The sequence below is a fragment of the Panthera leo genome, chromosome A3 (assembly GCF_018350215.1).
Source record: "Panthera leo isolate Ple1 chromosome A3, P.leo_Ple1_pat1.1, whole genome shotgun sequence".
Lineage (NCBI taxonomy): Eukaryota > Metazoa > Chordata > Mammalia > Carnivora > Felidae > Panthera > Panthera leo.
In genome coordinates this window covers 22,324,400-22,340,711 of record NC_056681.1, presented here as the reverse complement: position 1 = coordinate 22,340,711, position 16,312 = coordinate 22,324,400, and the positions used below count along the sequence as shown (strand labels likewise).

The 16,312-nt window shown below is 40.6% G+C and overlaps 1 protein-coding gene across 9 annotated transcripts in view; it reads right to left on the bottom strand.

Moving 5' to 3' along the window:
- Positions 1–16,312, bottom strand: part of MROH8 (maestro heat like repeat family member 8) — a 58,548-nt gene that overhangs the window by 26,676 nt on the left and 15,560 nt on the right. For all 9 annotated transcript variants that reach the window (XR_006200461.1, XR_006200460.1, XM_042931017.1 and 6 more), the window contains exons 5-10: positions 15,437–15,516; positions 14,329–14,473; positions 8,470–8,565; positions 6,897–7,001; positions 2,165–2,300; positions 518–636 (exon numbers count right to left, since the gene is read on the bottom strand). Coding sequence is in view for 7 of the 9 variants with exons in the window: in XM_042931017.1 (XP_042786951.1) it covers positions 518–636; positions 2,165–2,300; positions 6,897–7,001; positions 8,470–8,565; positions 14,329–14,473; positions 15,437–15,516 (681 nt within the window). In the remaining 2 variants the exon portion in view is untranslated. The remainder of the gene's footprint in view (positions 1–517; positions 637–2,164; positions 2,301–6,896; positions 7,002–8,469; positions 8,566–14,328; positions 14,474–15,436; positions 15,517–16,312) is intronic.

The following is a 16,312-nucleotide window of genomic DNA, read 5'->3' as shown; positions in this document are numbered from 1 at the left end:
AAGAGATATCCAAACAGTGATACTGGCCCCACTGACAGGCTGACCTAAACCATTAAACTAACGGGGCCAGCTGTATTAACAGTCACAACCATGGCGCCTCGTCTCCAAACTATGGAATGATTAGAGAGGAAATTCTGCAGGCAATCTTGTATGTTTAGTTTTCTTCTTCTTTTTTTAATGTTTATTTATTTTTGAGGCTGGGAGGGGCAGAAAGAGAAGGGGACAGAGGATCTGAAGCAGGCTCCGTGCTGACAGCAGAGAGCCTAATGCCACGGGGGGCTCGAACCCAGGAGCCATGAGATCATGGCCTGAGCTGAAATCAAGAGTTGGACACTTAACTGACAGCCATCCATGTACCCCTTGTATGTTTAGTTTTATAAGAAATTAGAACTCTTCCCCAAGTGGCTCTACCTACCATTTTATATTCTCATAACAAAATGTATGAGACTTCTGGTATTTCCCATCCTCTCCCACGTGTCCAGTTATCTGTCTTTACATCTGCAGCCATTCTGATTACCTGGGCAATTTTGAAGGGACAACTGTAGAACTGCTTAATACTGTAGAGTTCTAGGAGTTCTTGACACTTTTTCATTGCTCTCCTCAAGCTTGGGTGATTTTTCTTGTCATGAGTGACATCTGAGAAGAAAACATGGAATATTAATATTTTCTGGCTTATGTCTTTCTTATTGAGTTTGCAAGTCTGGTCGATCCCCAGGCTGAAGTGAATCCAAAGATCTCACTCTTCTTATCTTTTCCACTTGGATAAGAGTGCCTGGGGGAAGGAGCGTGTGTTAATCTGAAGGCTGATTTTTCCCCCTCTGTGGTCAGACAATATATCAAAAGGGCTTAAAGAAAAAGAAAAGAGCTTTTCTGAGAACAGAGCTTTTGAGTGATTTGAGAGTATAAATGAGACACACTAAACCATTCCCCCATTGGTGAGGACTTTTGAGGGGTCTTCTTATGAAGCTTAGGTCCCCATAAAAAATTGCACACTTTCACGATGTCTGATAACTCCAATATCAGAAATCTTTCTGTGTCTAGTTTTGCTGATTATCGAGCCTGCCAGTACTCCCTCACAGTGCCTTGTTTTCATGTTGCTCTGTGACTCGTGTTTGCTGGAAATTATCTATGGGAAGTCTTTGAGTATCTGGTTGAGGATACAGAGGCTCCACCTGGAAAATAAACTCTTTCGGGGGAAGCAACTTTGTCTGTCTTGTTCACCAACGCACCTAGAATAGTAAGTGCTTCATAAATATTTGTTGAATGAATAATCAGTTGTATTTTCTTGGCTATATATGTCTTGGTAGACATTCCTCATACTCAGAGCTGCCCAGAGATGTGATTGCTGTTTTGGGAAGCACAGAGTTTCCTTATCCTGGATATCCTGCAAGCCCAGGCAGGGTAATCCTTGGTGAGAGTAGATTAGACTGAGATTCAAATGCTGGGGGCACTGGGCTAGATATCTTCTAAAATCTCTCCTACCTGGGGGAGGGGGGGGGTCAGTGATTCATTCCTTGACTGCAATGACCCTCTTTCTATTTTTCAAACTCCTCAAGTTCATACCTGTTGTTTCCTCTGCCCAATATGCTCTTCCTACATCTTCATCTGGCTAATGTTTCTTATTTTTCAGGTTATCTTCAGAGAGGCCTTTGCTGAATGCCACAGCTAGATGGGATTCTTCCTCATGGCCCCTGCAATTTCCCTGTAGCAGATTTCTTTATTTATAATTACAGAGTTATTTGTTGATTCTTTGATTGTCTGATTCCCCCACTAGACAATGTGTTATACAAGGATTGGACCACTTGTGTTCTGGTTGCCATTAGATCCTAAGTAAGTGCTCAGAAAACGTTTATGGGATAAATTAATAATAATGAAGGCCCAGATGATGGCAGAACTTCCACTTCTGACCAAACTAACTTACTTTAACAAACAAACTTTAGTTTGTACATGAGGCTACATGTTTAGCTATTTCAACTCCATGGCCATGCAGATGGCTGACACTAATGGATCATCCAGGGTTCTGATTCAGGTTATCAAGTCAATGTTGGTTCATCTATGCTTGTGGACTATGTGCCTTTCTCTTTGAAAACTACCATAAAAAGTCTTTCTAGAATATAGGGAATGAGGGCACAAGGAGAACTGGCTGCCATCAGCAGTGCCTTACACTTCAGCCTCAGCGTGATATGCAGTAGGTAGTGCGTGCCCTCTGCAGCCTCCTCAGCTACCTCTTTCACTGGGTCCCCACACAGTAGTGCCATCAGAGCCACCAGGCGCCCAAGCCTTTGGAATTGCAGTGGAAGCTAGTTAGGAAGAAAAAGAAAAATACCATTAGCATACGGGTGCATTTGATGCCCTAGATTTGAGTTACTGAAAAGTAATTCTACTTCCACCCTCTGCTCAGGAAAGTGCAAGAGTCACATGCAGCCCTTAGATCGCTTTAGGGTAAACACTGAACATGTGTGGATACACTATGTCCATCAGGTGGTATTAAATAGGACAAATTCTAACCTAAGTCAGCAGTCTAAAGAATGAAAAAGCTTTATATATACAGGTGTTCATTCTAGTACTATTTTTATTTTTTTTTTAATTTTTTTTAACATTTATTTATTTATTTTTTTTAATTTTTTTTTAACGTTTATTTATTTTTGAGACAGAGAGACAGAGCATGAACAGGGGAGGAGCAGAGAGAGAGGGAGACACAGAATCTGAAACAGGCTCCAGGCTCTGAGCTGTCAGCACAGAGCCCGACGCGGGGCTCGAACTCACGGACCGTGAGATCATGACCTGAGCCGAAGTCGGACGCTTAACCGACCAAGCCACGCAGGCGCCCCAACATTTATTTATTTTTGAGACAGAGAGAGACAGAGCATGAACGGGGGAGGGTCAGAGAGAGGGAGACACAGAATCCGAAACAGGCTCCAGGCTCTGAGCTGTCAGCACAGAGCCTGACGCGGGGCTCGAACTCACGGACCGCGAGATCGTGACCTGAGCCGAAGTCGGCCGCCTAACCGACTGAGCCACCCAGGCGCCCCACTAGTACTATTTTTAAAGACATACTGGAAATAATTGTCCAATAGTAAAGAGAACTATGGCGTAACCACTTTAGGAATACAGCCATTAGGAGTCAAGTATCCTAGGAATTTATAGTAAGGTGGGAAAATGTACTAGTCTGCTAAGTGAAAAAGTTGGATGCAAAGTTGAGGTGCACTATTTAATAAAACTAAAGAATGTACTTATTGATATTTTACCTTATTATGGGAAAAAAGGTAGCTGGAAAAAACCATACCAGAAAAAGAAATATAATTTAAAATAGTGAAAAAAGGAAATTATAAAAAAGTTAAAAAAAGTAAATTAAAAAAGACATTAAAAAATGAAGGTAGAAAAGATAAATGTGAAGAATTTGGTTGCATGCAGAATGCATAATCATTTGCTCAAGGCAGGACACAGAGCTAGGTTCTGAACTTTCTCAGGGCTAATGTGGAAGTACGTACAATGTCCCACATAATATGATTCACATTGCCTAGAAGATAAGAAGCAAATACCCATGCAGAGGAAGCACAACTGTTCTTAGGACTGAAGCAGAGAGAAATTCCTTACGTGGCTCTTTAGAGAAATGGACTGAGATATTGCGAACAACAGCCTGTTTCACCTATTTACTGTCAACACAGCAACACATACACACAGCCATGTAATGTCTTTCATTCACTGATAGAACCTTCATTCACCCAATCAACAAATCCTGAGTGTACATATGAACCAGGGACTGGTTATGAGGATGACACTTAGGGCTAAGGCACTGTAACTGGCACTGGCAATACAAGCTGTGAACGAAAGACAATATCCTGTTCATGGAGAAGATATTCTAGTTGGAAGAACATAAAATAGCAAAGAAGTAAATTTTTTTTTTGAGTAGTCTTCACGCTCAGCGTGAACCCAGTGTGGGGCTTGAACTCATGACCCTGACATCAAGACCTGAGCTGAGATCAAGAGTTGGATGCTTAACCGACTTTGACCAAGAAGTAACATTTGTTACGTGTTAAATGGTGATAAATGCTATGATGAAGAAAAATACACAAAAAAGGACAGGAATTGCTATTTTAGGATTATCAGGGAAGACCTCACTCATGTTGAAATGAAGGATGCAGCCATGTAGATATCTGGGAGAAAAGCACTCCTGGTGGAAAGAATAGCAAGTGCAAAGGGAAAGGAGTGTGTTTGGTGTTTCAGAGGAACAAACAGGTTAGGTAGACTGGAGCAAAGTAAACAAGTTAAAAAACAAAAGAAATAGGAGGTAGATTAGGTATAGGGTATAGCAACTTAGAGAACACTGTAAGAATTTTGACTTTTTTTTTCTGTGTAAGATGGTAAGCCATTGGGAGTTTTAATGCTTATTTATTTTTGAGAGAGGGGCGCCTGGGTGGCTGAGTCGGTTAAGCATCCGACTTCGGCTCAAGTCATGATCTCGTGGTTTGCGAGTTCGAGCCCTGCATTGGACTCTGTGCTGAAGAAAGAGAGAGAGAGAGAGAGAGAGAGAGAGAGAGAATGCAAGCAGGGGAGGGGCAGAGAGAGACACACAGAATCTGAAGCAGACTCCACGCTCTGAGCTGTCAGCACAGAGTCCAGTGTGGGGCTCAAACTCACGAACTGCAAGATCATGACCTGAGTTGAATCAGCTGCTCAACTGACTGAGCCACCCAGACGCCACAGTCATTGGAGAGTTTTGAACAGAGAAGGGACATGAGCTGATTCACACGTATTATTCAGTGCATATTTAATTAAGCATTTACTGTGTGGCATATTCTGTGTTAGGCACTGGGGATGCTGTAGTGAATAAGACAAGCATAATAACTGATGGAATTTACATTCTCTAAGAGAGAAAAAGATAGTAAATCAATAAAGAAACAATCAAACAAGATAATCTCTGATCTTAAGAAGCCCTAAGAAGGAAAGAGAGTGATAAGACAGAGCATAAGTATATATCTATTTGTAAGCAAAGGCCTTTTTGAGGTGGAAACATTTGAACTAAGCACTAAAGAATGAGAAGGAGTTAGCTATGTGAAGAGTTGGGGAAAGTCATTCCAAGCAGAGGGAAGTAGTAAGTGCAAAGGCCATGAGGCAGGAAGGACTTTATATGGTAAGGAATATAAAGGAGGCCAGTGTGGCCAAAGTAAGTCAGCGAATGCAAGGGGACAGGTAGGAGTTGGATTGTATAAGACCTTGTATTCTAGGAACAGCTGGAAATCACTGGATCAAAAGAGTGACATGGGTTTCAAGATAATAACTCTGGCTACATGTAGATAACTAGAAGGAACTAAAGTGGAAGCCCCCAATCCATCACATTCATGCAGCAAATGTTTTCAGAAGGAATAAATGCAATTGTTATGTCTGGATGACTACAACTCAATAAAGTTGGTTTAAGAAAAGCTATGGACCTTCCTCAGGAAACTCTAGAAGACTCCACTGCACAAAATTCTGCCTATAGCTTCCTGGATGTTCACAGACTCCAATGGCACCTATATTTAGCAACCTTGTATTGCCACTTCTCCCTAGGAAGAAAACACTAAGGATGATCTCCAGGGCCTATAGAAAGATTATATATAAGAGATCATTTGAAACTCTTCTTAAAATTTTTTTTAATGTTTTATTTATTTTTGAGACAAACAGAGACAGGATACGAGCAGGGGAGGGGCAGAGACAGGGGGAGGCACACAATCTGAAGCAGGCTCCAGGTTCTGAGCTGTCAGCACAGAGCCTGATGTGGGGTTTGAACCCATGAACCGTGAGATCAAGACCTGAGCTGAAGTCAGATGCTCAGCCAACTGAGCCACCCAGGTGTCCCTGAAACTCTTCTTTAATCTGCAGCTAAAATTAGAGGTTGAAGCATGTAGAAAGAAGACCAACATGATGACAGAATAGTAGGGTAGTCAGTGATGGCTGCATTGACCCGAGAGAAAAAAGGAAGTAGCATAGTTTGAGGGACTGAACTTACTTCAATAAGGAGGTGGAAAGCTTGGATTTATTTCCAATGTGAGAAATAAAAAAGTTAATGGAATGCGGTCCTTTTAATAAGCATGGCTGTTAGAATATTTATACGAAAGACAAAATCTCTACGAAAAAAATCTAGCATTAGGACCTAGCATTCCTCACTAACTTCTCTTCCAATTAGATTGGAGAAATGATGGCTGGAGACAGAAGCTCTAGTGCCTGGAAGATCTACTAGGAAAGAGCAAAAAGATTCACAGATTTAAAAAGGAATAGATCCCGGAAAGAGGATCTTAGTTTTGATGAACTCTTTTCAGGAGTTATGGGAAAGCATTCAGAGCTGAGAAGTGAGTGAGTGAAAGAGACAAATGAGAGGATTTAAAAAGAGGTGCCACAGAACCTTCTTCTGTAGGATGCTGGGAGATATTTAGGGGCTCCTGAGTAGCTCAGTCAGTTAAGTGTCTGACTCTGATTTCGGCTCAGGTCATGGGACTGAGCCCTGCATCGGCTCAGCGCTGGGCATGAAGGCTTCTTAAGATTCTGCCACTCCCCCCACCCTCAAAAAAGTTGATTTACTCACATTTGCTGTTTGACTTTATTAATTCAAATATGACACTGCACAGAGTCTAGGCCACTGTTACATTTATTGACTCACTTATCCAAAAATATTTGCTATGTTGTTATGTTCTAGCTCTTGTGTTAAGCAACAGGGATGCAAAATTAATAAACGTGGTACCTGGCCTCAAACCGCTCAAATTTTAGAGGGGCAGATACGTGAATAATGCTAAGTGCTATGGTATTATACATGGGGCACCAAGAAGTCATCCATTTGGGAAGCCATACATAGGAGGGGAAATAGGCAGTAGTAGGGTGGCTATGCATCCTTCTTCCTGTGTGACTGGAGGGCTGCTTACCTTCAAGCTGAGATGTCTGGATGAGCACTTTAGAACTTCAGCCATGCTGACTGTGGCCCGTTCCCGCTCATGGTCTTTGGTTGATTGTAACCAGGGGTCCATTTGCTGTGAAAAAATAGAGGGAGACTAAATGGTTTACCAGAATGATTTGGGATAACATCTTTATTCTGTTTAGAAGAAAATACGGAGAGAGAATTTCTGCATGTCACCACTGTATCTGAAAAGGTCTTCCTAAATGATCAGTTAGGGTTGTAAATGAAAGTGGTGCAAAGGCAAACAAGGCATAAAGACCTGGGATCAGATGGGCTGGCTTCTACAGAGGCTTATTTTCTAGACTTATTTTTCCCTTCATCCCACTTTCTTCCATTATTTATCCTATTCTCCTGTGTTTCTAGCCTTCTGAAATCTCTTCGGAAGGAAAGCAAATCAAGGCTGTGGTATTAAAGAACTCTGAGGATGAGAAATTTCATCTGCTTGTAACAGTCAGGGAAGGATTCCCAGAGAAGAAAACATTCATAATTAGGAACTTCATAAAGGTTACATTTCATGGCCCCATGTGGCAAAAAAAAAAAAAAAAAAAAGAGTGGCATTTTAGGTAGAAGAAACAGCTTGGATAAAGCTGCCAACATAGGAAAGTACAAGGCACTACTGGATAAAGGAGAAAGCCAATATGGCTGGAGTGCTGATTTACAAATATAAGAGGAAGGAGAAATAAGGTGAAGGTCAGTTGTGGCAAAGATAAATGTCCATCTGCACTTAGGCACAGATGATTCCTAATAGCTTAAAGGGCTATTCCTTTCTGGGATATCTGCATTTTAATAAGGGGCAAGAGGAACAGATGCTTGAACTGCAGTGAATGCATTCCAATGAGCAAATTCCTAATGATGGAATGGCATACGCTGGAATGGGTACAGGTGAGGACAGGGCGTTATCAATGACCTTGAATCCTGCCTGCTAGGCACCTATTTACTCATTCATGAGGCTCACCCTGTTCTCTGGTCACTGACTGAAACATTGCTATGGTAGTAAGCAATAGTAATTTAAGGAATAATTATAGCAACCTTTTAAGTCACATATTGAAGGCCATTTATTCAATACTCACTGTAATTACTATTTCAATTTAAAAGTAATGAGACTCTGAGAAGGCTCATTTCTGCTGAATTTATAACCACTGAATGGCACAGAGTCAGAATTTGAACCCAAGTCTGACTAAACACTGATAGCTGATACTCTTTTTAATTTTTTTTGTTTGTTTTTGAGAGTGGCGGGGGGTGGGGTGGGGAGGTGAACACAAGCAGGGGAGGGGCAGAGAGGGAGCAAGAGAGAATCCCAAGCAAGCTCCATGCTGTCAGCACAGAGCCCAATGCAAGGCTTAATCAAACAAACTGTGAGATCGTGACCTGAGCCGATATCAAGAGTCGGATGCTTAACCGACTGAGTCACCCAGGCGCCCCAATAGCTGATACTCTTAACTATTATGCTATCTCTTAAAACTTAATCCTTTCACATTTTTGTCTGCCACTTTCACCAGTTAATAAAAATAGTTTCCCCTTCTCTCTGATATCCTACTTACCTTAAAAATGGTGTTGAGATTTTCCAAATGTGGGTCTTTTACTACCAAACTCTGGAGCATCTCAGAGAATGCCTGAAGTGTCTGCCTGTAGAGAGACTGAAAAGGCATAGGATCAGTGATGTCCCCCCCCACACACCCCCGCCATGAAGTTCCCCAACACTATACTTTTTTTGCTTCTATATAGAAGTTTACTTTTCTTTTTCTTTCCAAGTTTTTATTTCAATTCCTGTTAGTTAACAGAGTTTAATATTAGTTTCAGGTGTAAATTTAGTGATTCATCACTTCCATACAACACCCAGTGCTCACCCCAACAAGTGCCCTGCTTAATGCCCATCACCCATCTAGCCCAGCCCCCCCCCCTGCCAGTAACACTGTTTCTTCTCTATAGTTAAGAATCTATTTCTTGGGGGGCCTGGGTGGCTCAGTTGGTTGGGCATCCAACTCTTGACTTCAGGTCATGATCTCACGGTTCATGAGTTCAAGCCTTATATCGGGCTCTGTGCTGACAGCATGGAGCCTGCTTGGGATTCTCTCTCTCCCTCTCTCTGTCCCTCCCCAGCTTGCATTCTCTTTCTTAAAAATAAATATAAACTCTTATTTTTTTTTTTTAAAAAGCCAGTTTCTTGGTTTTCATCTCTTTTCCTTCCCTCCCATGTTCATTTGTTTTGTTCCTTAAATTCCACATATGAGTGAAATCATATGGTATTTGTTTTTCTCTGACTTATTTCACTTAGCATAATTCTCTCTAACTCCATCCACATCTTTGTAAATGGCAAGATTATATTCTTTTTTATGGCTGAGTAATATTCCATTGTGTGGTGTGTGTGTGTGTGTGTGTGTGTGTGTGTGTGTAGATACACCACATCTTCTTTATCCATCTGTCAGTCTATGAACATTTGGGCTCCTTCCATAATTTGGCTATTGGTGATAGTGCTGCTCTAAACATCAGGGTGTATGTATCCCTTTGAAACTCTATTTTTGTATCCTTTGGGTAAATACCTAGAAGTGCAATTGCTGGATCATAGGATAGGTCTATTTTTTTTTAATGTTTTTATTTTTAAGCAATCTCTTTACCCAACATGGGGCTTGGGATCAAGAGTCACATTTTTACATCACGTTTTACGTCACGTTTTTTACATCACGTCATAGTTAACATATAGTGTAATAATGATTTCAGGAATAGAATTTAGTTATTCATCACTAAACACTCAGTGCTCATCCCAACAAGTGCCCTCCTTAATGCCCCTCACCCCTTTAGCCCTTCCCCCTACCCAACACCCGGCCAGCAGACTATATTTAAAAGTCTCTTATGGTTTGTTTCCCTCTGTGTTTTTATATTATTTTTGCTCCTCTTCCCTTATGTTCATCTGTTTTGTATCTTAAATTCCACATGAGTGAAGTCATATGATATCTGTCTTTCTCTGACTTATTTCGCTTAGCATAATACATTCTAGTTCCATCCACGTTATTGCAAATGGCAAGATTTCATTATTTAAAATTTTTTTAACATTTATTTATTTTTGAGAGACAGAGAGAGACAGAGCACAGCAGGAGAGGGGCAGAGAGAGAGGAAGACACAGAATCCGAAGCAGGCCCCAGGCTCGCAGCTTCCAGCACAGAGCCTGACATGGGACTTGAACCCACGAACCATGAAATCATGACCTGAGCCGAAGTTGGCACTTAACCAACTGAGCCACCCAGGCACCCCAAGATTTCGTTCTTTTTGATTGCCGAGTAACATTCCACTGTGTGTGTGTGTGTGTATACAATGCATGTTATATATACATATATAGGTATGTGTATATATATATATACACCCACCTATATATGTATATATAAAATGTATGTTATATACACACACACACACACACACACACACACACACACACACACACCACATCTTCTTTATCCATTCATCAGTCAATGGACATTTGGGGTCTTTCCATACTTTGGCTATTGTCGATAGTGCTGCTATAAACATCGGGGTGCATGTGGCCCTTCAAATGAGCACTCCTGTAAACTTTGGATAAATACCTAGTAGTGCAATTGCTGGGTTGTAGGGTAGTCGTCTATTTTTAATTTTTTGAGGAGCCTCCACACTGTTTTCCAGAGTGGCTGCACCAGTTTGCATTCCCACAGCAGTGCAAAAGGGTTCCTCTTTCTCCACATCCTCGCCAACATCTATTGTTGCCTGAGTTAATTTTAGCCATTCTGACAGGTGTGAGGTGGTATCTCACTGTGGTTTTGATTTGTATTTCCCTGATAATGAGTGATGTTGAGCATTTTTTCATGTGTCTGTTAGTCATCTAGATGTCTTCCTTGGAAAACATGTCTTTTGCCCACTTCTTCACTGGAGTATTTGTTTTTGGGATGTTGATTTTGATAAGTTCTTTATAGATTTTGGATACTAATCCTTTATCTGATATGTCATTTGCAAATATCTTCTCCCATTCCATCTGTTGCCTTTTAGTTTTGCTGATTGTTTCCTTCGCTGTGCAGAAGCTTTTTATCTTGATAAGGTCCCAATAGTTTTGTTTTGTTTCCCTTGCATCTAGAGACATGTCAAGTAAGACGTTGCTTTGGCCGAGGTCAAAGAGGTTGTTGCCTATTTTTTCTCCTCTAGGATTTTGATGGCTTCCTGTCTTACATTTAGGTCTTTCATCCATTTTGAGTTTATTTTTGTGTATGGTGTAAGAAAGTGGTCCAGGTCCAGGTTTTGCATTCCAGTTTTCCCAACACCATTTGCTGGAGAGACTGTCTTTTTTCCATTGGATATTCTTTCCTGCTTTGTCACAGATCAATTGGCCGTAAGTTTGTAGGTCCATTCTGGGTTCTCTATTCTGTTCCATTGATTTATGTGTCTGTTTTTGTGCTAGTACCATACTGTCTTGATGATTACAGCTTTTTAATACAGTTTGAAGTCTGGAATTGTGATGCCTCCAGCTTTGGTTTTCTTTTTCAGGATCACTTTGGCTACTCAGGGTCTTTTCCGGTTCCATACAAATTTTAGGATTCTTTGTTCTGGCTCTGTAAAGAATGCTGGTGTTATTTTGATAGCGATTGCATTGAATATGTAGATTGCTTTGGGTAGTATCAACATTTTAACAATATTTTTTCTTCCAATCCGTGAGCATGGAATGTTTATCCATTGTTTTGTGTCCTCTTCAATTTCTTTCATAATTTTTCTATAGTTTTCAGTGTATAGATTTTTCACCTCTTTGGTTAGGTTTATTCCTATGTATTTTATGGGTTTTGGTGCAATTGTAAATGGGATCAATTCCTTGATTTCTCTTTCTGCTGCTTCATTATTGGTGTATAGAAATGCAACCGACTTCTGTACATTGATTTTATATTCTGCGACTTTACTGAATTCATGGATTAGTTCTAGCAGGTTTTTGGTGAAATCTTTTGGGATTTCCACACAGTATCATGTTGTCTGCAAAGAGTGAAAGTTTGACTTCCTCCTTGCCGATGTGGATGCCTTTTATCTCTTTATGTTGTCTGATTGCTGAGGCTAGGACTTCCAATATATGTTGAATAACAGTGCTGAGACTGGACATCCTTATCATGTTCCTGACCTTAGGGGAAAGCTCTCAGTTTTTCCCCATTGAGGATAATATTAGCAGTGGGTCTTTCATATATGGCTTTCATGATCTTGAGGTATGATCCTTATATCATATATAGGATCCATATATCCTTTTCTTGAGGGTTTTTTTTTATCCCAAAGGACACTGTATTTTGTCAAATTCTTTCTCTGCATCTATGACAGGATCAGGTAGTTCTTATCCTTTTTTTTAAATTAATATAAAGTATAATATTGATTGATTTGCAGATTTTGAACCAGCCCTGCATCCCAGGAATAAATGTCACTTGATCATGGTGAAATATTCTTTTAATGTATTATTAGATTCAGTTGGCTAGTATCTTGTTGAGAATTTATGCATCCAGTTTCATCAGAGAAATTGGTCTGTAGTTCTCCTTTTTATTGGGGTCTTTGGTTTTGGAATCAAGGTAATGCTGGCCTCATAAAATGAGTTTGGAAATTTTCTTTCCATTTCTATTCTTTGGAATAGCTTCAAAAGAATAGGTGTTAACTCTTCTTTAAATGTTTGGTAGAATTCCTCTGGAAAGCCATCCAACCCTGGACTTTTGTTTGTTGGGAGATTTTTTTATTACTGATACAATTTCCTTACTGGTTATGGGTCTGTTCAAATTTTCTATTTCTTCCTGTTTGTTTTGGTAATTTATATGTTTCTAGGAATTAGTCCATTTCTTCCAGATTGCCCATTTATTGGCATATAATTTCTCATAAAATTATCTTATTATTGTTTATATTTCTTCAATGTTGGTTGTGATCTCTCTTCTTTCATTTGTGATTTTATTTATTTGGGTCCTTTCCTTTTTCTTTTTGATCAATCTGGCTAGGGGTTTATCAACTTTGTTAATTCTTTCAAAGAACCAGCTCCTGGTTTCATTGACCTGTTCTACTGTTTTTTTGGTTTTGGTATCATTGATTTCTGCTCTGATCTTTATTATTTCCCATCTTCTGCTGGTTTGGGGCTTTCTTTGCTGTTCTTTTTCTAGCTCTTTAAGGTTAGGTTCTGTATTTGAGACCTTTCTTCCTTCTTTAGGAATGCCTGGATTGCTATATACTTCTCTCTTATGACTGCCTTCTGCATCCCAGAGGTTTTGGGCTCTCGTGTTTTCATTTTCATTGGGTTCCATGTACTTTATAATTTCCTCTTTAATTTCTTGGTTAACCCATTCATTCTTTAGTAGGATATTCTTTAATCTCCAAGTATTTATGGTCTTTCCAAATTTTTCTTGTGGTTGATTTCAAGTTTCACAGCATTGGAGTCTGGAAATATGCAAGGTATGATCTCGATCTTTTTGTACTTGTTGAGGGCTGATTTGTGTCCCAGTATGTGATCTATTCTGGAGAATGTTCCATGTACAATATATTAATTTTAAATAGACATTTCAGCCTTATTGGGAACACAGTTAACCGATTCTAACTACAGTTGGGAAATTAGGGTCATCAAAATAGTTTTAAAGTGTGACTTGTGACTTTTTCTGACATCTTGCATTTTTTTTAAAGTGATCTCTACTCCAAACATGGGGCTTGAACTCATGACCCTGAGATCAAGAGTCCCCTGTTCTACAGACTGAGCCAGCCAGGTGCTCCTTCCTTCTGACATCTTGAAACAAAGGGGACTTAAGTCCCCTTTGGCAACTGCTTTACCAACCAGTTTACTAGCTGCAGATGAAAATCAAGGCCTTTGCATTTTTTTTCCCTCTCTGCCTGAAAACTTCCCCTCCAGAGATATTCATACCATCTTTTCAACAGTCCCTTCATCAGGAAGACTTTCCCTAACCACCTACGTAAAAAAGCCCCTGTGCCTCCCAATCACACTACTCTTTAGCCTCCTCTTTCCCTGTTTTATTTTTTTCATAGCACTTTACTACCACCAGATATGATATTTATCAGTGGTGTGTATCTCTGCACTGGGATTTAAGCTCCCCAGATTAGAGAGTGTAGTGTTGTATTTCTGTTGCCTCTCATGATACTTAGCACATGATAATCCTAAATATCTGCCAAGTATATGGACCATTCCCACCTACTTCAAAGTCAAAAGCCAAGAGAAAAAGAAAGAAAGAAAGAAAGAAAGAAAGAAAGAAAGAAAGAAAGAAAGAAGACAAAGAGGAAAAAAAAGCTATTTAATTTAACTCCCTATTTTATTCACCAGATTTGGCTTAAATGATTTTTGGCTGGTTCCAAAAAATCAAATGCACTATCAAAGGCCATGATCAGCTGACGCTGTGGATGGCACGTTATTAAAGCAAAGCATGAGTTACTACCTCTGTGTTGTAGGATCCACTTGGCACGATTTCCTCCAGCTGGGTAAGAGTCTTTACAGGGGGCAGAGTGATTATACTTTTTGTGAGAAGACTGAAAAAGTCAGCTCGATCTTCAGAGCCAAGTAGCAAATGGACATCTTGGTAACTAAAAAAAGACAGTTTGGGAGTAGTGAGCTGGGAAGAATCTGATTTGACATTGATAAGCAGGGACCCAAGAGGAAAGGGTGGGCCAATTGGTGTATCATTCTGATGGAAGAGACAAATGGCGTGCTTGTTAGCCTGTTTAGACAAATCTCATAAAAGGTTAGAGGAAGAGTTTCAGGGCTCAGAGGCTCCATCCTTCTCCCCTCTCCCTCCCCGCCTTCCCAAGAGGTTACTGGAGTGACATCCTTCCAGGGTTTTTCCAGTTCGACCATGGAGAAAAGCCTGCTACAGTCTAACATAGTAAACCACACCTTGCCAAAGGGTGTTCTGCTGAACATTTATTAGTTTGGAGAATGGTGGGTTGAGCCAAGTTCAAAAATACTTTTCAACTACAGGGGTGAGTGAGTGGCTCAGTTGGTTGACTCCTGATTTCAGCTCAGGTCATAATACCAGGGTCGTGGGATCAAGTTCTGCATCAGGCTCTGTGCTGAGTGTGGAGCATGCTTAAGATTCTCTCTCTTTCCCTCTGCCCCCCTCCCCTGCTTGTGCTCTCTCCAGATATATAAAAAATAAATATGAAAAAAACTTTACAGGATTTCTTGGGATCGTTAATAAGTTAGTATGCCATACAAATCTCCAAGAAAGACAAACAGCAGGCCCCTCCAAATTTCTTGGACTATGGAACTGTACTGTCATGAAACATAAATGAGAGTAACTTTCCAATGAATATACTTTGGACAAAACTGAACTCCAAAGAGGTTCCAATAAGGGCTTTCAGATATGGACGGTAGCATATATGAAATCAAATTTCTTACACACACACACAAAACATGGATTTGGCTTCCCCTTCCCTACATAAACTGTTTGCAAAAGTTCAAAATATGGAACATGTCAGTTGGCTCTGGTATTGACCCTGAATGAAAAACTGGGGCATGTGTAGTGGGCGGGGGCATATGGGTATCACCTGAGGTCAGCAATGGTGACAAAGACCTCCTGGTGCACAGGGCTGAAGAGATATTGCAGAAGCTCCTCTTCTACCAGCATCTGCAATGAGAGGGAAAGAACTTTAAAGAGTCAAGAATGTGCCAAGTCCTTGGGCCAGATGATCAGAGATGTAGATGGCCTGCAAGAACAACAGCAGGAACTTCATGGGGCCCTGCTCCTTTGTTCCACAGGACTGGCAGCAGGACAGTGGCCAGGCTAGAAGATTATTCTCTGGAGCCAGAGCCTGAGGCCTGGCTCTGCCTCTTACTAGCCATTTGAGCTGACACAAGTTATTTAACCTCCTGTATCTCAGTTTCCTCATCTGTAAAATGAGGTGGTAACAGTACTATTTGCCATCACAGGGTGGTTGTGGATACTAAAGGAGCTAGTTCATAATACTTAGTAGCCCTTGATAACTGTTAGTGTCTGTTATTCGTCATTTTTATTACTTGTGATTATTTCCAGCTGAGGCATCTGAACCCCTGTTTCTACTAAACAGCACTCTGCTATAGTGCCTAATATTATTATGTTGGCTGTCCTAGAAAAGGACTAGCTTTCCAAAGTCCACATTGGCAGAGGGAAAGCTGCCTTGCTTTGTTGGAAGTATCTGCAGAGTGACAGAGAAGAAAAAACAGAGATGTTAGGAGCTAGACAGCAGCTGGGTTTGGGCACTGGCTCTGCCACCCACTCCTTGTAGGACCCTGAATGTATTAACTTCCCTGGGCCTGACTTTCCTTATCTGTATAGAGATTCGTCTCAGGAGCTGATATAAATAGCAAATGTAAATGATTGTACTGGAAGCCTTGTTGGATTGTCTAGCCAGACTCTTTGGAAACTGGGTCATAGGAATGGGTAC